General features: G+C 37.5%; 1 protein-coding gene across 2 annotated transcripts in view; it reads right to left on the reverse strand.

Moving 5' to 3' along the window:
- The window catches only part of EIF2B3 (eukaryotic translation initiation factor 2B subunit gamma), a 107390-nt gene that overhangs the window by 41458 nt on the left and 39160 nt on the right, over nt 1–26772 (reverse strand). For both annotated transcript variants that reach the window (XM_033115388.1, XM_033115387.1), the window contains exon 5: nt 18610–18721. In XM_033115388.1, coding sequence (XP_032971279.1) covers nt 18610–18721 — 112 coding nt within the window. The remainder of the gene's footprint in view (nt 1–18609; nt 18722–26772) is intronic.

Genomic DNA, 26772 nt, shown 5'->3' on the forward strand with positions numbered 1-26772 from the left:
GGCCGCCCCTGTTGACAATCTTTTCAGGTGCTTATTAGCCATTTGCATATCTTCTTTGGTGAAATGTCCCTTCAAAACTTTAGCCCCTTTTGAAATTGGGTTGTTTGTCATCTTATTAAGTTGTTAAGTGTTCTTATCTTTTCCTTTTTTTTTGTTTCATTTTGTTAGGCAGTAGTTTTAATAAGAATAGACTGGTTAAAATTATTATTTAAAACATTCCATTACTTATATTAAACTTTAGTTAATACTCAAAAGGTAAAGGATGTAAAATTAATAAAGCTGATTTTGTGGAGCTCAGGTTCCTACTATGAATTAAATTTAGCAGAGAAGTGATATTCAAATCCCATTGACACTGTGAAAATAAACCATTTGGTTTTATATAAACAATATTTAAATAAGTCTTCCAGAAACTTTCATAAATAATGAGAAATATATACGTGCATATATTAACAATAGTATAGTTTTCTAAATTTTGTTTTTATAGATTAAGTGGCTAAACATAATTATTTAACTACTACTGTGTTTCCCCGAAAATAAGACCGGGTCTTATATTAATTTTTTTTTTTTTTAAACAGGACTTTATTGGGGAACAGTGTGTACTTCCAGGACTTTTTTCCAAGTCAAGTTGTTGTCCTTTCAATCTTAGTTGTGGAGGGTGCGGTTCAGCTTCAAGTTGTCCTTTCAGTCTTAGTTGTGGAGGGCACAGCTCAGCTCCAGGTCCAGTTGCCAATACTAGTTGCAAGGGGAGCAGCCCACCATTTCTTTGGGGAGTCGAACCAGCAACGTTTGTGGTTGAGAGGACGTGCTCCAACCAACTGAGCCATCTGGGAGGTCAGCGGCAGCTCAGCTCAAGGTGCCGTGTTCAATTTTCGTTGCAGGGGGTGCTGCCCACCATCCCTTGCGGGACTTGAGGAATTGAACTGGCAACCTTGTGGTTGAGAGCCCACTGGCCCATGTGGGAATCGAACTGGCAGCCTTAGGAGTTAGGAGCACGGAGCTCTAACTGCCTGAGTCACCGGGCCGGCCCTTAATTTTTGTTCCAAAAGACGTATTAGGGCTTATGTTCAGGGGATGTCATCCTGAAAATTTATTGTAGGGTTTATTTTCCGGTTATATCTTATTTTCGGGGAAACAGTTATGTTTTGAAACGGAAATATTTTACTTTAATTTCTAATTCTGTCATTGATTGCTGTTAAAAAATTCTGGTTTTCACAATCATGCTTTTATATATACCTTAAATAGCATTATGATAATTATATTGTCTATTCCGCCACTTTGGACCTTCTGCCGTCTTTATTTTCTTTTGAGGTTTAAAGTCTTTAATTTTGAAGAAAAAAATTTATCAATTTTTTTTCTTTTATGAAGTACGTTTTTGGTATTGTATCTAAAAACTCTTTGCCTAACCCCAGTTCATGAAGATTTTCTGCTATGTTTTCTTCTAAAATTTTTATAGTTTTAGTTCTTACATTAGGTCTATAGTCTTCTTACATTAGGTCTATTTCATTTTTGTGTATGAAGTGAGATAAGAGTCTAAATTAGTCTTTTTGCATGTAAATATCAAATTTTTCTAGCACTATTTGTGTGAAAGACTATCTTTTGCTCATTGAGTTGCATTGACATCTTTGGTAAAACTCAACTGACCATAAAGATAAGAATTTATTTTTGGACTTTCAATTCTGTGCCACAGATCTTTATGTTTATCTTTATGCCAGTACATACTGTCTTGATTACTGTAGTTTTATAGTAAGTTTTGAATTTGGGAAGTGTAAGCTTTTCAACATTTTTGGTCTTTTTCAAAATAGCTTTTTATTTTATTTTATTTTATTTTTTAAAATTAGTTTCAGGTGTACAAAACAATGTAATAGTTAGACGTTTACACCCCTCACAAAGTGACAACCCCCCTCCCCCAATCTACTACATTTCTGACATTGTATATAGCTGTTCAAGTTCCATTGACTCTATTGGTTATTCTGGGTCTGTGCATTTCCATATAACTTTTTTATTTAATTCCTCTCAGCAATGTTTCATAGTTTTCAGCATATAAGTCTTCTATTAAATTTACTCCTAAGTATTTTATTCTTTTTGATGCTATTGTAAATGTAATTGATTTCTTATCATTTATTTTTGGAGTGATCATTGCCAATACATAGAAATACAATTGACTTTTGTATATGCATATTGATCTTGGGTCCTGCAACTTGCTGAACTCTTATTAAGTCTAGCTGTTTTGTGGATTTCTCGGGATTTTCTATATACAGGCATATAGTACCATGGTGTCTATGGAGAAAGAAAATTTTATTTCTTCTTTTCCAATCTGGATGCCATTTATTTCTTTTTCTTGTCTGAATGAACTGGCTATAACTTCTAGTACAATGTTGAATAGAAGCAGCCATGGAGGACATCCTTGCCTTGTTCCCCATCTTAGGGGAAAACATTCAATCTTTTAATATTAAATAAAATGTTATCGATAAATCTTTTTGTAGATGCCCTTTATCATGCACAGGAGATTCCCTTCTATTCCTAGTTTGTTGACAGTTTTTATCATGAATGGGTGCTAGATTTTGTCAAATGTTTTTTCTTTGTCTATTGAGATTATCGTGTGGTTTTTATCTTTTATTCTATTAATATGGCGTATTATATTAATTGATTTTCAGATGTTAAACCAGCCTGGCATCCCTGGGATAAATCTCACTCATGGTGTATATGTTGCTGGATTCAGTTTGCTAATATTTTGTTGAGTATTTTTTCATTTATATTCATGAAGAATTACTGGTCTTGTATTTTCTTTGTCTAGCTTTAGTATCAGAGTTATACTGGCCTCACAGAATAAATTGGGAAGTGTCCCCTCGTCTTTCAGTCTGGAAGACTTTGTGAAGAATTGGTACTATTTCTTCTTTAAATGTTTGATAGAATTAACTAAAAACACCATCTTGGCCTTGCCTTTTCTTTGTTGGAAGAGTTTTAATTACTAATTTGATTTCACTATTTGTTCCAGGTCTACTCAGATTTTCTATTTCTTCTTGAGTCAGTTGAGTCGGTCAGGATGTACACATGATCTTTGTGGCTCAGACTCTACCACGCTGATTAGCCCAGGGCTCTCTTTTGCTCTGAACACTCATCTGTTTTCAGTATAACGCTATGTGTGCACTTTAACCCAACACTTTAAATGATTCTAGTTACTTAAGGGAGGGAAGGAAGGAAGGGAGGAAGGTAGGAAGGAAGGAGGGAAGGACGGAAAGAAGGAAGGGAGGAAAGAAGGAAGGAAGGAAGGAAGGAATCCAACATTTGTTGAATAGTTTTTATGTGGCAGGCATTTTGCAACGTGCTTTCACATATATTAATCTTCATAACATCTCTGTCTTCATTTTAGTGTATGTGCTGCCAAAGCGAGCACATCTGTCTTTATTTTAACAGATGAAGAAAACAGACTCAGGTTAAGTAACTTTTCTAGGACACAAAGGGAGATAGTAGTAGTACTGGGGTTAAAACCTAGGTTTTAACCTAAAACTTTTCTACTACCTCATAAGATCTCTCAAGCAACTTCTTTCTTTTCTCCACAGATAACCCTAGGAGCTACAGAGAGATGAGGCCCTGCTCCAAATAGTCTCACATTTAAATTCAGAGCAAGGAAGGTAGAACGCTTGGTTGGGATAAAAAAATCCCTGCTTTGTACTTGCTCCCTTACTGAATATCCTGCTTAGGAGTTTATTAGCCATTCAAAACGGAATCTGCTAAGGAATGGGGTTCTAAGCATTGACCTAAGACAAACCTAGAGGAATTACCTCTTTATCATCCCGCTTCCAGGTTTCCTCATTCTTGGAGAGCAGGAAAGCAGATATTAAGAAACGTTTCCAAAGAAGCAGCTGCCTGCTTTAGACAGATTATTTTTAAATGTCAAGGAGTTTAAGGACCAAGCTGTGTTTCAATAGTTACTTACCCAAATTTTCTCCTAATATTAACAACTTGAAGTACTGTGTGTCAAGGACAAAGCTTTAAGATCTGTAGGAAAACTAGGAGAAAGGCTACCACATGGACACTGGTCTTCAGGATTATGAAGGACTGCAAACAAGATTTTTCTGAGCTTTGCTTTAATTCAAAGAAAACTGAACATAGAGCTATATGTGCCACCAGCATTGAACAAAACATCTGCAGAACTATAGAGCTAGGGAATAAAAAGCAGTTCAGAATGGCAGCCCAGAAAAAAGGAAATATGTCCATGAAAGATGAAATACTTAACAAAAACAAGTAATTACTATCGTTAAAATCATACCAGTTTGCTCCTTAATAGAATAAACTTCTTAAGATTTTAAATATCCAAAGCTCTTAATGAGTCTACAAAATATATCTGAGTCTTTTTAGTTAATAACAAGATCTGTAATCTGCCCCTCCCCCCACCAAGATCTCAGAGGATTTCAGACTCTCATTTCCTTCAAAGCTACAGAATGAGGACAAAGGTCTGTAGGCTCAGGGTAATGCCAGATGTTTTGGGGGACGTGCTCCCTTCATCTTCACCTCCTAAATCAAAATGTGTACAGGAGCAAATGAGTTGTTTTTATTCTGCTCATTTCAAAGGCAAACTGGGAATTCTATTCCCTGACATGCTCATAGTACAACGCTCATTTCCTGGAAGAGTGAGTAGAAAAAGACTGACAGACAGGTAAAGAAGCAGTTTATGGTAGATGCATGTTTGAAAACTGAAATTCATATAGACACCCCATGTGGACATACTATTAGACTTCCAGCACTGCTGTGAAGGGGACCTGAAAGATTTCTAGCCTGGTGGGAGAACTGGTGTGTATGCTGAGCTTTTACACAGTGACCAGTGAAGAAGGAAAGAAAGCCTCCACAAACCGAGTATGTCCTAACAGTTTATACAGCTGCACAGAGTAACTTTTCCAAACTAAACTGAGTTCAAAGTTTGTAGAAAAGAGAATAGCAAGGAATGAAAACGGAATGAAGAAAACTTGAACAAAAACTCAAAATACAAAAGAAACTTAACTGTAACAGAAACTTCTCTTTGCATAAATATGAATGAATGTTAACAGGTAAAGGGAATGTCATGGATAGCTCCAGAATTCAGATGCCAGGGGAACTGGAGCTTGAAACAGTGACTCATAAGAACCAGAAACAACAATCCCAATGAAGATAAAACCTTCTGTGATAACTTAGTTATCTTGAAGTGTTCAAAGTAGCAACATAAACAACCTCCCTCAGACAATCACCTTCTACTTTATTTGGCAATCTTAAACATGTTCCAGTAAAGAAGCATCTTCCCTTCTACTAGAAGAGTCGGAGCTAATTCCCTACTGCCTAATCATTACAACTTAAAAGAAACTAGAGACCAAGGTATGCTTGAAGTAACCAAGGTTGCTCAGAAGTAGAGGAAAGAATATGATCTATGAAGCATAGTTGCTTACTATCTATCTATAATTCTAACGAGACAGATTTGGGGGCAAGTACTTGTTGGATAACTACCTGGTAGCTGTTTTATAAAAAGGCACCTTCCATACCACCCCAAATGCCTGATCTTGGTGGCACTGTATGTGCCAGGAATGACAGGGTGTTGAATGTTAGGAGTGCATATGGAGTTACCAAACCAAAGGTCTGCCTATGCAGCAGAATGGGCTATGGCACCATTGGTACTCAGGGCATCCCCAAGAAAAGCAGCAAACAGACTTCCAGAGTTGGAAGAGTTCTTAAAGAGTTCTAAGTGCAGCTCCTTATTGTACTGACAGAAAAACAAGCACAGAATGCTATGGAAGCATATAACGGAGGACCTCACTCAGCCTGGAAGATGATGGGAAGGAGCAAGGTTCCGGGGGAAGCAGAGGAGACTGGGGTAAAAGACGTAGGTGACGGGACTGGTTCTAAATAGGAGGAAGGAAACTTCTTCCTCTAAGGCTAGAGAAAAGGAACAGAAGGTGGAGCTGAGTAAAGATAAACCATGGGTAGGGATAATATGCTGTGGAAATCAGTATCTGTCAGCTAGGATTTTCTTGCAGAAGGAGGCAGGGTCATTTTCCTGAAACAGGAAAGTGGTGATAGTTGAGAATTGCTGCTGAGGGAAGTGGAAAGGTGGTCTAGGGCAGGTGTAAGAAAGCAGAATGGGGGGTGGCCCGTTAGCTCAGTTGGTTAGAGTGTGGTGCTGGTAGCACCAAGGTTGCTGGTTCGACCCCCACGTGGGCCACTGAGCTGTGCCTTCCTTAAAAAAAAAAAAAAAAGAAAGCAGAATGGTCTGAGGGCTTGGCTAAGACGGGAATAAGGAATTTAGTGGTGCCAACTTACAACATAACATAATATTTCTCCTGGAACTTTAACAGAACAGATGTAGGAGTAGACAAAGTAGATGTCAGAGGAATCCAAAGTTGAAGGTTGTGAGGGCAGATATAGCAAAAGGACAATGAGTGAGAATATGGAGGGAAATAAACCTTAAGTAATAATATACCAAAAGATCTAGATTGGATGAAGAAAAAAATGACAGAAAGAGGAAACAGAGAGAGAAAGAGGGGGAGGAGAGAGGGAGGGAGGGAGGGAGGGAGGGAGGGGGAGGGAGAGAGAGAGAGAGAGAGAGAGAGAGAGAGAGAGAGAGAGAGAGAGCGGAGGAAGAAGGAGTGGAGAGGGACTGAAAGATATAATGAGACGGAAATGAAGAAAACAGGATTCTAGGTAAAGATGGCAGATTAAACACAGGCATTAAGCCCTATTCCTTTTGAAAGCTCACTAAAGTGACAGGAAAGGGTTTTTGTTGTTGTTTTTAAAGGCATATTCCCCCCCAAAAAAAAGAATATTAGGAAAAGAGAGGACAGTAACATTTTGAAAGCTGGAAAGCAGAAGGACGGTGGTAACAGATTTAGCAGATCTAAGAAAGCTGAAATCTAAACCAGCTATAAGCAAAGCTGAATAGCAACCTGATTTGTACTGCAAAAGCCCTGAAATGATCAGGAACTGGCTAACGGACACTGATATGGGGGTTCTTTTATAAATAACCCATTTATATGACTTTATAGAAGGGAGCGTTAAAAGCATAGAAGAAGAGTAAGAATAACAGTCACACTGCCTACGCTGGACAGGATACCTTGGGAAACATTCTTGACCCTGACTTCCACAAGTCCCTATGCATTCCGCCCCCAAAACTGTAAAATTAGAAAAGTACTTTAGGAATTTATGGCTGGTTTGCAGCAGTGGGGATACTAATTTAGATGAACAGTATTTCAGGACTTTCCACACCATTGGGGCAAATAATCAAGAGTGTGAACCCACTTATCATCTGTGTTCCAGGAACACAGATCCGGCCACGAACTTCGAGGTCTGAGTTAAGTCCTTGTTTTCCCAGATACAAATGCCTACAGTTTCCAAGATGAATGTGTGCACATTTTATTCCATTTAAAAGATATCCTTTAGAAGCTTGTTTTAATATTTTCATTATCCTTCCCGTGAAAAACCTTGACTGGTATTCAAAAGAAAACAACATAACATTGGAGAAAAGCTACATGATTTTCTTATTAAATATTTGGCACAAATACCTTTTGCTTAGAATGATTAAAAACACATGTCTTTCAGAAATAAAACAGGAATTTTAGTGCTGGGGGGTCTTTAAAGAACTAAGCCAACTGTAGCTGGGAAAACTGAGGCTTAGAGAAGCAAAGTGATTTGCCTAAGGTCATATAGCTGGTTGTCTCAAGACTATATTCCAAATTCTCTGGACTTGAATATCCAGTACCATGCTCTCTGTACCAGCAACATTTTTCCCCACTACATATAATGCCTCTCCAAGTCAGTAATGCATCAATTCAACATGTGGGAAAGGCATTGCGCTTTCTCTAAATGCACTGAAGTAGTGAGAATCTGGGCTGATGACTACACAGCTTGCCTCTGTACCTGACTATGGGTTTAGCAGGACTCCCACTCCAACAAGCGTCATATGCTGTCTTACTTTCCAGGACCAAATATGCCTGACTCCCAAAAAAGCAGAACTGTCTCTCGCAGTCAAGCAAACACTTCATCCTCCCTCAGAAAGGGAGAAAACAAATGGATGTACATTCCATCATCATTGCCCTTTTCTCCTACAACCTGTACAAAAGTAAGAAAACTTTAAAACACAAGGTTTCTGGCTCTCCCAGATACATACACCAACGACAACTTTGGTGTTTTGTATGCCCGTTAGGAACTAGCCCCCACCTTTGGAAATACAGTTAGAAAAAGATAGGAAGTATTGCATTCCCATATTCAAAGGTGCTTGAAAATCTGAATCTAATTAGCTTTTACTCACCCTTTCACTGAGGCCAGGAAGAGCTTAATGCCTCAGAGGGCTACAGAAATGGAGGAAGGACATTTTACTGCTCATTTATCTAGCCAGCTGCCCTATTACAACTATACTACAAAGATCCTGAATCACTGGGGTGTAGATTACAAGTTAGATGAATGAAGGGAAAAAACCTGCCAACAACCAAAAATGTAACATAGGCTTAGGAAACGTGTAGAAGATCTGCTCTTAATGGCCCTAGGGCTCACCCAAAGCCGCCAGTTCAACAGCTCTGAGGGAGAAATATACTCTTCATTTGTACCTTACCTCTGCCTATGTCCATTTTCTTTGCTCCCATCATGCCCCAACTTTGTTCTTTTTGGAATTTAGCTTATGGCTCCATGTGGTGGACTGTTGGGACCACTGGGACTAAGGCATTTATTAACAGTATACCACATGGAACCATAAGCTAGATTCCAGGGAGGTTAAAAAGAAAGCAGGAGACAGTCTCTCCACCCTCTAGTTGTAACTATAGAAACAAATGGCTAGCTTCTAAGAACTTAATGTCGAAGCCTGCAAACTCTAATATAGAGCAAAAGCATAAACATCAGTACTTGCTTGATGGATGCATAAATGAGTAAGGTCTCTTGTTTCACATAATAATAGATAAGGACAATTAGTTCTGCTTTTTGCATTCCAAAGGACACAATCCCTTTACCCTTTTTAAGTCTTGTGAATTTAGCAGTATAACACAGCAAAACTTTTCAAGTCTTATACACGCACTTTAAATCTATCTTGCATACTACTATCAGATTATCTTTCCAGAATTCTGAATTTTGAGCCATCATTTCCCTCCTCAGAAAGTCTTTAATAATTCCCAGGTATTCAAGGTCCTCTATTTTTGTACTAACTTAATTTTCCAACCTTGTCTCCTAGTGCAGAGGCCTTCCATTTGGGCCAAACTGTTCCTAAACAAGTCTTGCACACTCTGTCTCTACACCTTTGCTCATAGCATTCTCCCCACACAGGTTCAGCTCCCCATGTCCCTTTCCATAACGAATCCCAATCCATCTTTCAAGTCCAAATTATCCTATTACGTTCTCCTGACTAGGGTTTCCATGTGGGAATTCCCACCCATTCTCAGGAATTTTTTTTGCTTTCCTGTTCCCGAATCCCGAGAAAAGTTGGTCGGGTAATAGGGAAAATCAGCTCCTTGAACCCAGTAATACCCACAATGGGAAATAAACGTACTACTCACAGTGTATCTCTAAGACATTTTTCCTATTTATCGTCAGGGTTTCCGGGTGGGAATTCCCGGCAGTTCTCGGGAATTTTTTTCGCTCTTCCGTTCCCGATTCCCGAGAAAAGTTGGTCAGGAAATCAAGAAAATCAGCTCCCTGAACCCAGGTGGTTGGTAGTATCGGCCGTCACTTTGTGGAAACGATTCATCGTGGAGAACAGAAAACAGCTTATATCTCGGGATTCCGGAACGGGAAAGCGAAAAAAATTCCTGAAAACGGGCAGGAATTCCCGCCTGGAAACCCTACTCCTGACCACCTCAGCTCCTAAGGATTGATAACTCCTCTGAATTCTTATGAACACTGTTAGCCATAACTGTTCAGTATCTGATATTGTTTAATCTTTTATGTGCATAATGTTATCTTCCACCAAGGCTAATAAACTCTTTGAGATATTCTCCTGCCTTAATGATCCCCTTAAATACTAAAACAATGGTTTGACCAAAGGAGGAAACTTGATAAACATTTGCCAGTTGAACAATGTGTCCCCTGAAAAGTAGAAAGCATGAATTAATGGAAAAGACCTAACTCTGTCCCTAATTAGATAAATTAATATGTAACAAACTCTTTTTACTCTGACTTTCAGTCTCATTATCTGAAATATAGGGGACTGGACTAAATGACCCTCTAGCTGTGGCAGTCTATGATTCTAAAATAGCTACCGTGTTTCCCCGAAAATAAGACCTATCCAGACAATCAGCTCTAATGTGTCTTTTGGAGCAAAAATTAATATAAGACCTGGTATTATATTATATTATACCCGGTCTTATATTATAGTAAGATAAGACCGGGTATTATATTAATTTTTGTTCCAAAAGACACATTAGAGCTGACTGCCCATCTGGCTAGGCCTTACTTTTGGGGAAACACAGTACAAACAAGATCATATTTTCAATACATTAGGAGATATTATTTAATTCCATCTTATGGTGAGTCTTCTAAAACACAAGGAAATTCTCTTCGTTTCCTAAAATATGATTTGATAGATTAAGAAAAAAATTCGTAACAAACCCCTTACTTTTTTCTTCACAGAAAGAATTCCAGATCTAGTCAGCTAGAGCCTGACTGCTGTAAGAAACAAGCTGTGTTATCAAGGTCCCATCATAACTACTCTTTACCGAGAAAAAAGAAAAAGAAAAAAAGAATTCCAGTAGGCTGGCAAACTACAGCCTGCCAGTTGGATGGCCTTGCTGCCTGTTTTTGTAGATAAAGTTTTATTGGAACATAGTCATACTCATTTGATACATATCTGTGGATGCTTTTGTGCTATAATAGCAGAGTTGAATAAATGCAACAAAGATCATATGGTCTGTACAGTTTAAAATATTTACTATTTATCCATTACAGAAAAAGTTTGGTGATCCTTGTTCTATACCCCAACATTCACTGCAAAGTGCCAAAGCCCTAGATTATAGACCCCTTTTTTTAAGGAGGGCACAGCTCACAGTGGCCCATGTGGGGATCGAACCGGCAACCTTGGTGCTATCAGCACCATGCTCTAACCAACTGAGCTAACGGGCCACCCAGTATTTTTTTTTTTTTTTCAGACTCTTAATCACGGCGGGTTCCTAGATGATTTCCCACTCATTCATTCAACAAATATTTACTGAGATTTCTTATTTCTAACTAAATCTTCATTCACTTTCCTCATTTGTAAAATGTAATATGTAATAGTATCTACTTCATAGGATTATTGTTCAGGATTATATAAAACCTTTAACACAATGCCTGATACAAAATTTGAAAAACAATAGCTGTCATCATCATCATCATCACCAATCATCATCATCCTTTCCTGATGTCCTAGGAAAAGCAGGCTCTGTCTGATGGCCATGGCCACCTAAACAAAAGGAGAGAACTCTAGCATCCCTAACATTTGACTTCATACTTAGGAAAGAGCTTTATTATGACAGCACTAAGACTGCAAACCAAAGAATATAGGAAACGTTCTTTTGATACGTAAATGGCAGTTGAGCCCAGTCCTCTGACATCAGACATTTCAAGAACTCAATAACTTTTCCAGAGTTATCAGGAAGACATATATGATTGGAGTTTATAAGGACTTCTCTTGAGAACTTAGAACTTGCTTGCAACCCCAAACTCAAGCAATAACACTAAAAGACAACGTGAAATTAAATGATTTAACTGACATAATCTCCACCTCCCAAATCAACTATCTGTCCAAATTTGGTAACAGACAAATTTTCTCACTTATTGTGAGAGCTACAATTTTTAAAAAGCCTAACAGCCTGAAATAGTTATGTATGTTTTTCTAATTAAATCCAGTAAGTAAATGATGGGAGTCTACTTTTATCTTTTATAGTGTTGGTGGTGTCTCTCTAATATGCATAGAGGTTGTCTAAAAAAATAAGTATGCTTTATGCTCTTTGGGGGATCTTTCAAAATTCTGGAAAATGAAATCCTAAATGATTCATTGGTGAAAAAAAGACAATTTGAAATCAAGTGCCAACAACTGATAAATAATGGATAACTTAAATGTAATATAGCCACACAATGGAATACTATTCAACAATAAAAAGGAACAGAGCACTGACATAACATAGAACAACATAGATGAACCTTCAAAACATTATGCTAAGTGAAAGAAGCCAGTCACAGAAGCCATATATTATATAATTACATTTATACAAAATGTCCAGAATAGACAAATATATATAGACATAAAGTAAACTTCTGGTTGTCTAAGGTGGGAGGGGAGGACAGGGAGAAAGAAGGAGTGATTTAATGGGTATCAAGTTTCTTTTTGAGGTAGAAAAATACTTTAAAAAATGACTGTGGTGATGGTTACACAATCCTGTGGATGTATTTTTGAAAAACCCACTGAATTGTACACTTTGAATGAGTAAATTGTATTTTATATGAATTATACCTCAATAAAGCTATTGAATATAAAAAAGAAAATCTCACCCTAAACTTAGATAATGTTACGTGCTAAATTTATTCAATTAAACAAACAAACAAATAAACAAACAGGAAAATCAAATGCTAGGATTTCTGTTTTCCATCTTGGATTTATAAAGCTAAAAAGAGAGTTGCTCTCATTCCAACAAGAAAAAACTGAATAATCTACAAAATCATAACTTTTCTTGAACTCACCACAGGGCAACCAAATAGCCAGAACTCTAAGGAAAAACAGCCTCCAAGGAGAGACAAGACATCAACACTAGCTCACCTACAGCACAACATGGAAGGATGGGAGGGCTGCCATACACGTAGGTAAGAAGAATTAAATTAAAATTCTTAACAAATTTCTAAAGGTTGAGTGTAAGCTAGCATGAGAGGATACCATCCCAGGAACCACAGACATGAGGTATTTGCACTTATTTTTCTCAAATACACAGAAGTATACTACAAAGAATAAATTTTACTATATGTAAATGATGTCTCAATAAACCTAACTTAAAAAAGAATCAAGTGTTAGGTAATTAGAAACAATCTAAATTCCCAACAATATTAGATAAGTTAAATAAGTGAGCGTATATATTCATACAATAATTATATAGCTATTGAAAACCATGGTAAAAAAAACTAAGAGGTTAGTGGTGTCAGGATAATGGCCCCTCAAAGATGTCATATGCTAATCCCTGGAACTGTGACTACCTTACCTTGTATGGTAAAAGGGACTTCGCAGATGTGATGATGTGATTAAGTTAAGGATTTTGAGAGGGGTAGATTATCCTAGATTACCCCGGTGGAGCCAATGTAAATACAAGGGTCCTTATAAGAGGAAGACAAATAGCTAAGTACTTTTTAACAATATCTTGTTTAATTCTCCAGAATCACCCAGCCCTGAATGCTCAATCGTCTTATTAGTCTTAACTGCAACACCACAAATCTAGTGGGCTGCCGTTTGAGTACTCTCAGGTTTATTTGGTCCTGCAAATATGTCTACGGTGTTAGACAGATGTTGCCTACACTAGCTGGAGCCCTCTCTTCCCCTATGGACATGGACTCCAGCCGCTGGAGAGTGAGAATCAGAGCTCATGCAGCAGTTTCAGGTGCTGGATCCACTTTTATTACTGCTTCCATTTACTCCTGGGGAACTAGAAAATTCCGTTAGACTCTGAGAGACCAAATGACTATCCCTTTATCAAATATTTATAGAATAGTACTAATGGGCCACAAACTCTGCTAAGTTGAACAGGAGTATCTAGTACAGTGGTTTTCAACCTTGGTACATTAGAAACACCCAAGGAGCTTTTTAAAAATGTCTGTCCTATGCCAGAATTAAATAAGAGTCTCTACGGCTCGGGTTCACGCATTAGCATTTAAAAAAAATGCTCCCCAGGGTTAAGAACTATTGGTCTTGAGAAGAGTAAGCAAGAAATCAATGCTATAGTATGGTGAGGCTGGAAAGATTGATTGGATATACATTTTTTGATACACGCTCAGTCACGAGTTGCAAGAGGCAACAAATGCTATTAGATAACATTCATCACAGTTTTTATACACGCAGAGGCCAATGCAACAGGTTTGCTGTCAGAGAAAGGAAACAGTCTAATCATCCAGGCAGTTTAATTCTACAATTGAAAGAATGATCCCTCGGAATTCGAGAAAACTTGCTTTGGCAGGTAGTGGCAAACCACAGAAAAACCGTGTTACTATGTGTTGAAGGTTGGATGGTCCAGAAGTGATACTGAGACAGAATTTGGGGTGCAAGATGTTTATTAGGGAACAACATCTGTGAAAAGAAGGGGAGGAAGCAATAACGGGCAGAGGAAAAACTGCATTGAGATGCTGGTTCTACAAAGCCTCGACCAACATATCAGGGAGTCTGGAGCAAGTACAGACTGTCAGAGAGGCCAGGTCTTATACCCCTCCCTCATTCAGAGACGGGATGCAGGCTGCCCCAGCAAACAGCATGGCCTCAGGCAATGTGGCTCTTTACTGATGCGGTCATCCCAAAGTTGGCTGACTACACTCCCTATAGCTGTAGCAAGTCCTTCCTTGAAGGGGGACCTAGGCAGTGTATCTCTATGTCAATCATACAGCACTATGGCAATGAACACACCATGGGTCAAGATGGGTCAATAGGTAGTTCCTGTTTTATTTTTTTTTATTTTTTATTTTTTTTAATTTTATTGGGGAACAGTGTGTTTCTCCAGGGCCCATCAGCTCCAAGTCGTTGTTCTTCAATCTAGTTGTGGAGGGTGCAGCTCAGCTCCAAGTTCAGTTACTGTTTTCAATCTTAGTTGCAGGGGGCACAGCCCACTATCCCATGCGGGAATTGAACCGTCAACCTTGTTGTTGAGAGCTGGCGCTCTAACCAAGTGAGCCATCTGGCTGCCCCAGTAGTTCCTTTTCTCAGGAATTTATTCTAATCCAGGATTCTCATATTCTCCCTCTCCCCTCTCCCTTCGCCCCCTCCCCCCTTATCAATGTCTTAATATTTGGGATTGAGTTGCTGGTTTGTCCAGGATCTCGGCAAAGGCATCCAGCTAAGGCAGGATGTATCCCACATACAGCCACATGACTTGCCCTACTTCTAGGATATGTGGGGAGCAAACTGAGGTTGAAAGGAAAGGAACTGTGCTATATGACCATATTTTCCCCCCAAGATGTCTTTCAACTTCATTGTTTCTAAGAAACTCTTGATTCAAAGCCTTTTGAATCTAAAGAATTTTACTGGTCATCTATAGTTGTACAACAAATTACCTCAAACTCAGAGGCTTAAAATAACAAACACTTATCTCTCAGTTTCTGGAAGCAGTGAATGGTTTAGTTTGGTGGTTCTGACTCAGATTCTCTCATGAGGTTGTAGTCCTGAGGGTGGCCAGGGGCTGCAGTCAGTCACCTCAGGGTTGACTGGAGGAGGATCTGCTTTCAACATGGCTGTTGCCAGGTCTCAAAATATCTGCTAAACTCACTCACATGATTGTTGGCGGGCCTTCGTTCCTCACCACACGGGCATCTCCATAGCCTGCTTGAAAATCCGCATGACATGGCAGCTGACTTCCACAGAGTAAGTGATTCAAGAAAGGATGAGAGAGCATGAGTGGGCACCAAAGACAGGGGCTGCAGTCTTTTTATAACCTAATTTTGGAAGTGACATTCCATCACTTCTGACATATTCTATTCACTAGAAGGAAGTCACTAAGTCCAGCTGATAGTCAAGGCGAGTGGAATGACGTTCCACCTCTTCAGAAGAGATTTATCAAATAATTTATTAATATATCTTTAAAACTACCACAGAATTAAACAGAATAGAAAGGTTCAGAGTTCAGTTAGGTTTGTTTTTGCTATTGGGTAAGGAAGAAATGAATAATCCAATGAAAGTCATTAGCTATGTCCATTGCAGAAAGTGTTCTGAGTAACCTGGCTTCCTTCAGTCAGCAAGAGCAAAGACTCGCCCCAGCCGGCATTCTATGCCATGACTACTAAACCAGGAAAGGCCGCTTCCCAAAAGCTACACAAAAGTCAAATGGAGAAATGTCTTCATCCACTAGATTGTGTCCTTAGAAATAATACCACCTTGAATCCTGCTCTCTTTAGGTCTTTAGGCTTCTTAAATAGTACATGTGGGGTTTTTCTTGTTTTTAAAATTTTTTAAATTGGGGGAAATTTTAAAAGACAGAAAAGTACAAGGAAAAACATCATAATCATCCATGACCAACCCAGCAGGGAGTCCAGAATTAATTGTTACCATCACAGCATAAATGTTTTAGCTGTTTTTTTCTTAAGAAATATCACATTTGTTTTATGACTACCTTGGTCTCTCTATTACTGAATTCTTTATTTTAATTCAGTTCTACCTTCACTGTCAAGATTTTTTTTTCCCCCAGAAGGGTTCATAGATGCCATATTTTTGAGTCTTGTCATGTTTGAGGATGTCTTCCTGTTGTTTTTATATCTGAAAGATATCTTCATTATTTATACTATTCTTGAGTTCCACTTTCTTTCTCTGAGAACTTTGCGATATTGTTCCTCTGGTATTGAATATTGTTAAGACCTTGGAGGTAAGCTTAATTTTTCCTCTCATGTAAGTGATTAGCTTTTTGCCTCTGGGTGCTTGAAGAATTCTTTCTTTATCCATAAAGTTTAATAAGTTTACTAGGATACATCTGACCAAATTTTCTTAGAATACACTATACTCTTAAAATTTCCAGATTTGTACTTGATTCAGGAAATTTTATGTTATTATATCTTGTTTAATTTTAAAAATTAAAATTGAAGTTACATATATGCACTCGTAAATAGCTTCTCAAGGCTTACAATGAAAAAATTTCATGTATAAAGGAATTACACATTCCCTCCCTTCCTCATTTTCTGTTATCCAGAAGCACCCACTTTCAATTCTTTTAGAGGATCCACTTAGTACTTATATCTATCTTTCTAATAACATTGTTTTTCCCCCCCTTTTTTCCGCTCACCCCCCTACCCCTCCTCCGGTTCAAGCCACTGTTTCTCAGTCTAGTTGTATAGGACACAGCTCCCTGGCCCATGCTGGTATTAAGAGCCTTGCGCTCCTCTGGCTGAGGCAGTCAATCGCCAGTTGTCGGTGGGCCACTCACAGGAGCTCTCACCTGCTGCCAGCCGCTCACGATGGCTGCCAGCCACTAATGCTGGCTGCCGGCCACTCACGCTGGCCACCGGCCGCTCATGGCCGCACACAGCAGCCCGCTGCAGCACACATCACGCCAACCTCCAGCTGCTCACAGCAGCCCAGCTCCAGGGAAAGCTGTTGTTCACAATCTTAGCTGTAGAGGGCGCAGCTCACTGGCCCACGTGGTAATTTAACTGGCTATCTCAGGCATTAGGAGCATGGCGCTCCAACCACCTGAGCCACCAGGCCGGCCCTTAACTTCATTTTCATTAAAATATATACTCTGAAGTATGTCTCCTACCTCTGTTGTACTGGATAGCAAAAACAAAAAGTCATTTTCCTTTCCCAATTTACTCCTCTCACATTCATTTCATCCAGGTTTCAAACATTTATTAAGCATTCCTATCTATTTGCACAAACCAGTAAAACTGTGTTTGGTGGCTTCTGATGAAGAAGTCTATGCTGGGCAAGTGCTCAATAAATGCCGACTGAAGAAAATGTGACTGGGCCGCCTATGTGTAGCCACTAAGAGGGCTGCTATCAAAAAAATAGAAAATAACAAGTGTTGGTGAAGATGTGGAGAAATTGGAACCCTTGTGCATTATTGGTGGGAATGCAAAATGGTACAACCACTATGGAAAACAGTATGGAGGTTCCTCAAAAAATTACAAATAGAACTATGATCCAGCAACCCCACTTCTGGGTGTATATCCAGGAAAATTCAAAGCAGGACCTCAAAGGGATATTTGCATACCATGTTTACTGCAGCATTATTAATAATAACAAGATGTAGAAGGACCTCAAATGTCCATCAACAGATGAATGGATAAAGAAAATGTGGCATGTACACACAATGGAATATTATGTAGCCTTAAAAAGGAAGACATGCTACAACATGAACCGTGAGGACATTAGACTAAGTGAAATAAGCCAGTCACAAAAAGACAAAAACTGTATGATTCCACTTACATGAGGTATCTAAAGCAGTCAAATTCATAGAAACATAAAGTCAAATAGTAGTTATCAGGGACTGTCAAGAGGAAAAGAGGGCGAGTTGTTTAATGGATATAGAACTTCAGATTTGCAAGACGAAAAAGTTCTGGAGATCTGTTTCACAACAACAGGAATATGTTTAGCACTACCAAACTGTACACTTAAAAATGGTTAAGATGGTAAATTTTACGTTGTGTGTTTACCACAATTTTAAAAGAGAATAAGTTCTATAACATTGTCAGAAAGACAGTCTTGTTCTCTGTTCTCCCCCAGCTGCTTTGCCCTACTCCTATGCAGGATTTGACTACCTTGGCAAGAAAAGACACAGGGAAAAAGCTAAGCTTGTGTGGTGAAGAAAAGCCTTCATCCTACCTCATGGGAAAACATTCACATGCTTTTGTCAATTTCACACAGTATAATCTAGTTTTCATTCCCTTTTTCCCATCCACTGGGTGGTTTTATTTTGTTTTAAGACAAGAAGAATTGCCAGAAAGAAAAACCCCAGGGCTTACTTCTGCAGGATGGATCCCTTAATGACCAGCTCGGCATCCAAGTCTGCTTCATTAGCCATGAAGAGCAGCCTCTTTCCTGTGCTGTCCACTCCAATGAAGTCACGCTGCTCCACTGAATCATACAAAAGAAGGAAAATCAAACAAAGACACTGGCCCTGCCTATATGACTGAGTCAGGGGACAGGGCACCTACTCACATTTCTCTTGGAACCAAATACAGCATTGTGTTATGTAGCACACACTCCCCACAGTGTTTAAAACACAGGCAGTCAAAAAAATATTTTGATATTGCTCTAAAGGATATTATTAGGGTAATTGATCAAGTTTGAATAAGGTCTATAGATTCAAGTATCGTGTTAATACAATTTCCTGTTTTAAGAGACTGTCCTTTTATGGTGGGGGTGGGGGTTGGGGGAGAAGGATACACATTGATATATTTAAAGGCTAAAAGAATAATGCCTGTAACTTATTCTCAAATAGCTCAGAAAGATAATTATATTTCTAATATATTGTGATACATATGATATATATTGAATATACATTGTAAGAGAGAAAGAGAATGATAGAGCAAATGTTAACATTGGGGAATTTGGATAAAGGATATATAAGTTCTTTATACTACTCTTGTAACCATTCTGTAAATGTGAAATTACTTCAAAAATAAAAAGTTAAGGAGGTGATGGATATGTTCATTAGTTTGATTGTTGTGATCACTTTACAATGTCTAAATATATCAAAATATCATCTGGTACATCTTAAATGTACATAATTTTTATTTGTAAAAAATAAATAAAAAGTTAAAAAAAGAGGGACAGTCAAGATACTGCTTAATCAATTAAATGGATGAGCCACAAGTCTACTGCATGGCACAGAAAGAAAGTACAAGGAATTCTTAACTTAGGTCTACTCACTGTGAAAATGGGAATAATATTATTTAAGTACATCCGCATTCAACCAACATTACATATATGTCTACTATGCACGAGAGTACATGCTGTGTATGGGAGCATTCAAAGAAAATAAAGTATATATTTAGTAAATGCACAGAGTTCTCTGAGGGACAGTGATTTTACAAGCTGCCCTACTATTGCTCTTTTCTGTGTTATATTTCTTCCCCCCAACCAGATTATAAGCTCTTCAAAGGTAGGCTTATGATCCTTTATATCTCCCATAAAATCTAGTAGTGTTGGATACTTAATAAAATCTTCTCAGATCTGTACAGTATCTATCTATACCTTACAAAAGCATTTTCACAGAGAGGCAACATTCCAGAATGATTAAGAGTGAGCCTCTGAAGCCAGACCACTTATGTATGAATACCACTTACTAGTTGTTCGTCTTTGAGCAAGATACTAAACCTCTCTGTTCCTCAGTTGCATCTGTAAAATGGGGATAATAATAGTGCCTATCTCACAGGCATGTTATAAGGACTAAATAAGTTAATAATGCTCTCATTTGATTTTCACAACAATCAAATAAAGCAATGATTTAATTAATCCAATACCTCTTTGAAAAAGAGAAATTGAAAGTTGAACTTGAGGAAAAATGTTATTGCTAAAAAATGAATTTGTCTGCCTCTGACAGGCAATGGCTACTATATAATTGAATATGCTTCCATGTTGGCTGCAGCTGCCTATATACCTAGAACCAAATGTATTACTCAAGTGTATAATATGTTTGGCTCAGGTGCTTAAGGCATTCATTCCTTCAGATGGTTTCTGGTCATATGTAGTGTCTGAATCTGAATACGGAGAAACGATCATAAAAAGTTATATGTTGTTTTTTTCAATATCTAAGATTAGTGAAGTCCAAGAAGGAAGGGTAAATAATGCCAATTTGAAGTAAGTTTTATAAAGAATTTAAATCAAAGCTAAAAATTGAAGAGAATTTCAAATGCCACACAACAACTTTGACGTGTATCAATTCATTCATTCATCCATTATGTGGAAACTTGATACTACAACATAGTCTGCAAAGGTCTGATTATGAGCCAATATTTTAAAAAGAAACACAGAGATGTTATTTTTGGATATAATTTGCAGTGCTTATCCTATCCAAGTCCTTAGACCCACAAAAACCTTGAATTACTAAATGTTGGAGCAATGATTTCCAACAAGTCAATGTTTCAGTGATTGTGCACTTCAGTCACATTCTCCTCACTCTTAGGCCCCCCTCCTTGTACGTGCTTCCTTGTTGCTACCATAGTAACGAACGGGGACCTCAGAATATGATACAAATTTTAGGAACTTGGAAAGGTTTCTAGTGTGCTTTAACAAAGTGAATTTCACTTTGGGAGCAGAGCACGTAACATTAGATGTTCAGCTTAAGAAGAAAGACCACACAAATAACATTAAGAAAGCATTAAAACTATGAAGTTCCATTTTAAAAAAGTCTGTCATATGAAGCTATTCACATTTTTCCTAGGTGTTTTTTTTTTTTTTTTTTAACTTCTTTGGCCCTTCTGTCTCCTCTATAGTCAATTTACTTAACCATTCATTCATTAAAAAAAAAAAAAATTCCATTTGTGCAACTTCCTGTGACAGGCATTATGTTTGGAGTGGGGAATTCCAACTCATGACCCTGATGCTAAAACTAGATAAAGATATTATGAGAAAGGAAAATTACAGGCATATTCTCTCATTATATAAATACAAAGATTTTAAACAAAATATTAGCAAATCAAAACTAATAGTGTATATAGTAGATTTAAAAGGCTTACACATTTGTTGCAGCTCTTCCCCTTCAAGTAAGTTCTAGAATGTAAAATGGTATAGCCACTAAGGAAAACAGTACAGCAGTTCCTCAAAAAATTAAAAATAGAATTACCATATGATCCAGCAATTCCACTTTTGGGTACGCACCCAAAAGAATTGAAAGAAGGGTCTTTAAGAGATATTTGGACACCCATGTTCATAGCAGCATTATTCACAATAGCTAATATGTGGAAGCAACCCAAGTGCCCATTGATGGATTGATGGATGAGTAAAACATGGTACATACATACAAGAGAATATTATTCAGCCTTAAAAAGGAAGGAAATTCTGCAATATGCTACAACATGGATGGAATTTGAGGGCATTATACTAAGTAAAATGAGCCAGTCACAAAAAGACAAATGCTGTATGATTTCACTTATACATAGTACTTAAAGTAATCAAAATCACAGAGACAGAAAGTAGAATGCTGGTTGCCAGTGGCTGGGGGAAGGTGGACGGAGAGTTATTGTTTAATGGCTATAAAGAGTGTCAGTTTTACAAGATGAAAAGAGTTACGGAGATGGACAGTGGTGATGGTTACACAACATTATAAATGCTTTTAATACCACTGAATTGTATACTTAAAAAAAATGGTAAAATTTTATGTTATGTGCATTTCACCATAATAAATTTTTTTTAAGAAAAAAGTACTCACAGGAAAAAAAAAAAGAGGTTAGCTTTAGTTCACCATCCTTTATATCCAGGCTGGTCTAGAGACTAGCTTTGACTAACACAGAGCAGAAGAAGTAACACAGTGCAAGTTCTGATTTTAGGCTTCAGGAGACCTTGTAGCTTCTCCTACTCTCAGAACCTGCTGCTGCTGCTGCATGTGAACCAGTCTGGGCCAGCTTCCCATAGGATAAGGGACTGGATGGAAAGAGAAACTTAGCTGTCACAGCTGAGGTCCCATACGTATTAGTGAGTCCAGCTTTGGTAGGCAGGCTCTAAGAATAATTGCCTCTTGGTATTCACACTGTTCTATATCCTCTCCCTTGGGGTATGGGCTGGCTTAGAGACAGGCAGAATGTGGCAAAAGTGATGAAATGCTACTTTTGTGATTAGGTTACATAAGTTTGTAACTTCTGTCTTGCTATAAGGTTCTCTCCCTTGCTGGATTTAAAGAAGCAAGTTGCTATGTTCGAGAGGCCTAAGTGACAAAAAAACAAAAAACAAACATAAAAAAGAGGGCAGCTTCTGGCTAACAGCCAGGTAGAAACTGAGGTTCTCAGTCCAATAGTCCTTTGGAAACTGAAATTCTGCCAACAAACAAATGAGCTTAGAAGAAATCCTTTCCTAGTTGAGCCTTCAGATGAGACCTCAGCCCTGGATGACATCTTGATTTCAGCCTTGTAAAATACACTTGGATATTTATAACTCTTTAAATTGTGGACATATAAAACCTTGATAAAAATAAAATGAAATTCATAAAGAAGCCCAGGCTATGGAAACAGAAGGCATGGATTCAAGTTCTGATTCTACCACTTAACCACTGATGTGATCTTGAACAATCCACAAAATGCTATCAGGCCATAAATGGATATAAAAACTTGGTAAATAACAAAACTACCTCTCTCCATTCATTGGATTTTAGCTTGGGAGTAAATCTTGATTATCTTTGTTTTCCATATAAGGCTTAGCATAGATTTTATATAAAATATGCCCTAAAATTCAGTGACTACATCAGAATTTAATACATTCGTAAGTCTGATTTCATACCCACTACCCTGTCCGCACAGAAGTAAATTACTCACCTCCTTCTTTTCAAGTGTCATGTTTTCAAATATATTTCTCTGTAACTGAGACGTTAAATCGTGCCCTGTATTTTGCACATGTTCCTATTATTGTACTCATCACACTCTGACTTATGAAGTCTAACATATTTGAACTTACTTCTATATACTGTTTCCTCAATCACAATAATTTCAGTTTTTAGTATGCAGGGATTTCAAGTCACATTTGTTGGACATAATTAGAAAAAAAAGGCAGGATGGGGGGAGAATGGGAATTGAGAAGAGAAAATAGATCAAGGAGAAGCCCAAGCAGGAGTAGAAGTTTTTTTTTGGCAGCACAGCTTTGAGAAAAATAAAAAAAGCTGATGCAAAAGAAATACGGGCTCAGAACTGCCTACCAACATTTGTTAGTACGGAGGGAAATAAGCTGATTGAGAGGTGACAGCCAACTGACAGCTTTCACTGTGTGACTCTGAAGCGCACTGATACACTATACTGATTCTAGTCTGGGTCAAGGCTGTATAACTCTGAGAACTGGGGAGGAATTTGAGAAATGCTACTACAGTGAATTGGATGGGTTAAATAAAAGTTTCCTAGGATTTTTCCATTTCAAATATCCCAAGAGACACAGTTGGAACTGCAGAGATAACAGTAAATATTATAATTTGTGTCATAAAATCATAATAGCATTAAACATTTGCACAGAGGACTATACAGAAAAGAAAAGCCCCTTAATGAACATTTTATCTGCAATAAAGCAAAATAAATATACTATGTTTCATTGAAACTAAGAAAAAAAGGAAATCCTGAAGTTTCTAACAAGCAAGGGATGGTAAATGGAAATTAATGATATTTACAAATTATTGCAAATTTAATATATATATATACTTGTATGTACATATAGTATTGTTTATATAATGCGTTATCTTTACTGTTTGATTTTTGTGAATGCAAAAATTACATATATGAGGCTTTCATAAGTTCCCTCAAGATCAGTTTCTAATCAAATTTTCCCCATCAGGTTTCAAGTTTCTCCAAATGCCCTACAATTAAGCAGGGCAGAATGAATAGTCTGTCTACCTTTTAGGGTAAGGATATTATGTGTGTGCGTGTGTGTGTTTGTCTTTTTTCATTTATATAGGCCTTGATAACTAGTTCTGTGCTTGACATAAAAAAGGCTAGAAAGCACAGCCTGTTTGAATCACCAGAAAAAGTTATATGTGGTCCTTCCAAAGAGGCTCTTTCAGACATTTATGCTGCCACTGTTAGTTTCCCTTTAGACTTACAAGCTATTATGCAAACAAAAACATTTTGATATTTTGTGGTCTTTAAAGCATTGCCATTTTACACAAATTCCCCTTAAATATGTAATGTAGAATGCTTGCAAAGTTATTAAATGTGATTTTTTTAGACTACAGGACCAAATTACTTCCCATAGGAGTATTTCTAAAAATGCACATGAAAGCGATGATGATATTAATAGCAATTACAATTTATTAAGCAACTACTATGTTTCAAGGAGTAGATCGAATGCTTTACAAACATATTATTTCTAAAAAAAAAAAAAAAAAAAAAAAAATCCCGAAAGGATTCAGTTGCATTTTATAGCTAAAGAAAATGAAGTTCAGGATGGTTATTTGCCCAATATCATACAGTTTTTGGGCATTGAAACCTACACAGCCTGAGCTCTAGAGCCTATGCTCTCAACAGCCATGCTACAGTAGTAGGTATTTATTAAAAAATCTTGAGACATTTCTAAACATAAATTAACAGACAATGTAGTGTCAGTCTGAAAAATCATTTTAAACTCAGACTCTTAAAATACCCACTCATGAATCAGCTCAGACTTACAGCTTTAGGATATAAACTGCTAGGGCTTGAATCTACTTTCTTTTACCTGGGGGCCAGTAAGAGAACTGCCTTTGGAGGCAGGTCGCTCAACCATTTAATAATAGCTACTGACTGCTCGCTGTGGGCCATTATTGGGGCAGGTGCTGGGGATAGAATGAACAAAACAGATACGATCCCTGCTCTCACGGAGCTTACAGTTGAACAGAAGAGAGAGTAAATATGAGACCAGGAGTACCATATGTAGGCAAACAAGGGGATAGAATTTCATGTTAGAGGGTCAAGGAAGGCCTCTCTCAGAAAAATAACTGAGAAGGCTAAGCTGGATTTAGAGTGCATGTGTTGTGCGAAGAGAGGCGGTGGAAAACATTTCAGGCAGAAAACATGTGTAAAAGGCCAGCAGCAGCAAAAAACAGTCTAAAAAATCCAAATATGAATTTGATCCTGCCTTCCTCAGTATCTGCAGCTCCTACAAACCTTCTGAGAAGGAAGTTGTAAGGGTGAGAAAGATGGCTCCTGAAACATCTACCATAGCCATTCTCCTATAGATAAGAACACCATTTGGGAAACTTGGACCTAGGGGATACAGACTATTAAACAGTATCTGGGAAAGAGGGGCCTGCTGGCTGTTCTGCACATAACAGCAGCCAAGAGGCAGACCAAATATACAGTCTGAGAGGGTTAGAATTGTTTTAAAAAGTGCTTATCACTGAAATGCATAGCATTCCATGGGAGGAATTCAAAACTTGGGTATTTAGGCGAAACTTATAGCCTTCAAATATAACAAAATAGAGAAAATAAGGAGTTCAAAATTTCAAGTTAACAATGAAAAATCTTTCTAAAACACAAATCTAATTAAACAGCCTCTTGTTTAAAATCCCTCAACAACTCCCCACTGTTTTGGGGATAAAGTTCAAACTCTTTAGTCTGATCCCTGCATCCTCTCCACTCCCATTTCCTGCTTCCCTGCCCTCCACGCTCACTCTCCAGCTAAACAGCAAGTTACCAGTATACATCATACTTTTTCAGAGGATAGAAGAGTCAGCTTAAAGGAACTTCCACTAGCCACGTTGTGACAATTTAAGCATCAAAATTTTTTAAATGGATGGGTAGACAGATAATAGTTACTTAATTTAAAATAAAAATGTAAAAAGCTATACATTTATAATGATACTTAAGAGATAAAAGCTAACATGAAATATACTAAAAAGTTCTAAAACCAAGAAGAATAACTACAATAGGGTATTTGATTTTTAAAATTGATATAAGTAGAGAAGTATGAAAAACAGAAACAAAAATATTCATATTTATAAAATATACATCTGTATAAAGTCCGAATATATACAGAGGGTGACAGAAGTATACACATTTTAAGAAAGGAAAAACTATTAAAATTGTAATACTCAATATATACCAATAACAAAAGATGAATACATGTGTGTACTTTTTTTTGGCACCCCTGGTAGTTGTTTGTACCTGTGTAAGTTGAAAAGGCTGAATACGGGAATTATGAATAAGCAAACCAGATCTTGCAAAAGTGGAAACTATATCAAGAACAAAAGGATTGATTGATATGAGGATTATACATAATAAGGTAGAAAGAGGGTCCAATTAATCTGTACCAGTATTCAATTGAACATAAAAGCAACTAAAAAGAAATTTCAATGCTATAATTCAAAATTATAAATTAACCAAATGCCCTAAAGAAGAGTGCTAAAAATACAGACTATATTACTCAAATCCTAGGAATGAAAGCTCTAGGTGACTCTATTAATAGCATAATACTAATAAGCTATACATAGCATCTAATAATTGTAACAGATTATGTCA

This window comes from Rhinolophus ferrumequinum, chromosome 9 (genome assembly GCF_004115265.2).
Source record: "Rhinolophus ferrumequinum isolate MPI-CBG mRhiFer1 chromosome 9, mRhiFer1_v1.p, whole genome shotgun sequence".
NCBI classification, from domain to species: Eukaryota; Metazoa; Chordata; class Mammalia; order Chiroptera; family Rhinolophidae; genus Rhinolophus; species Rhinolophus ferrumequinum.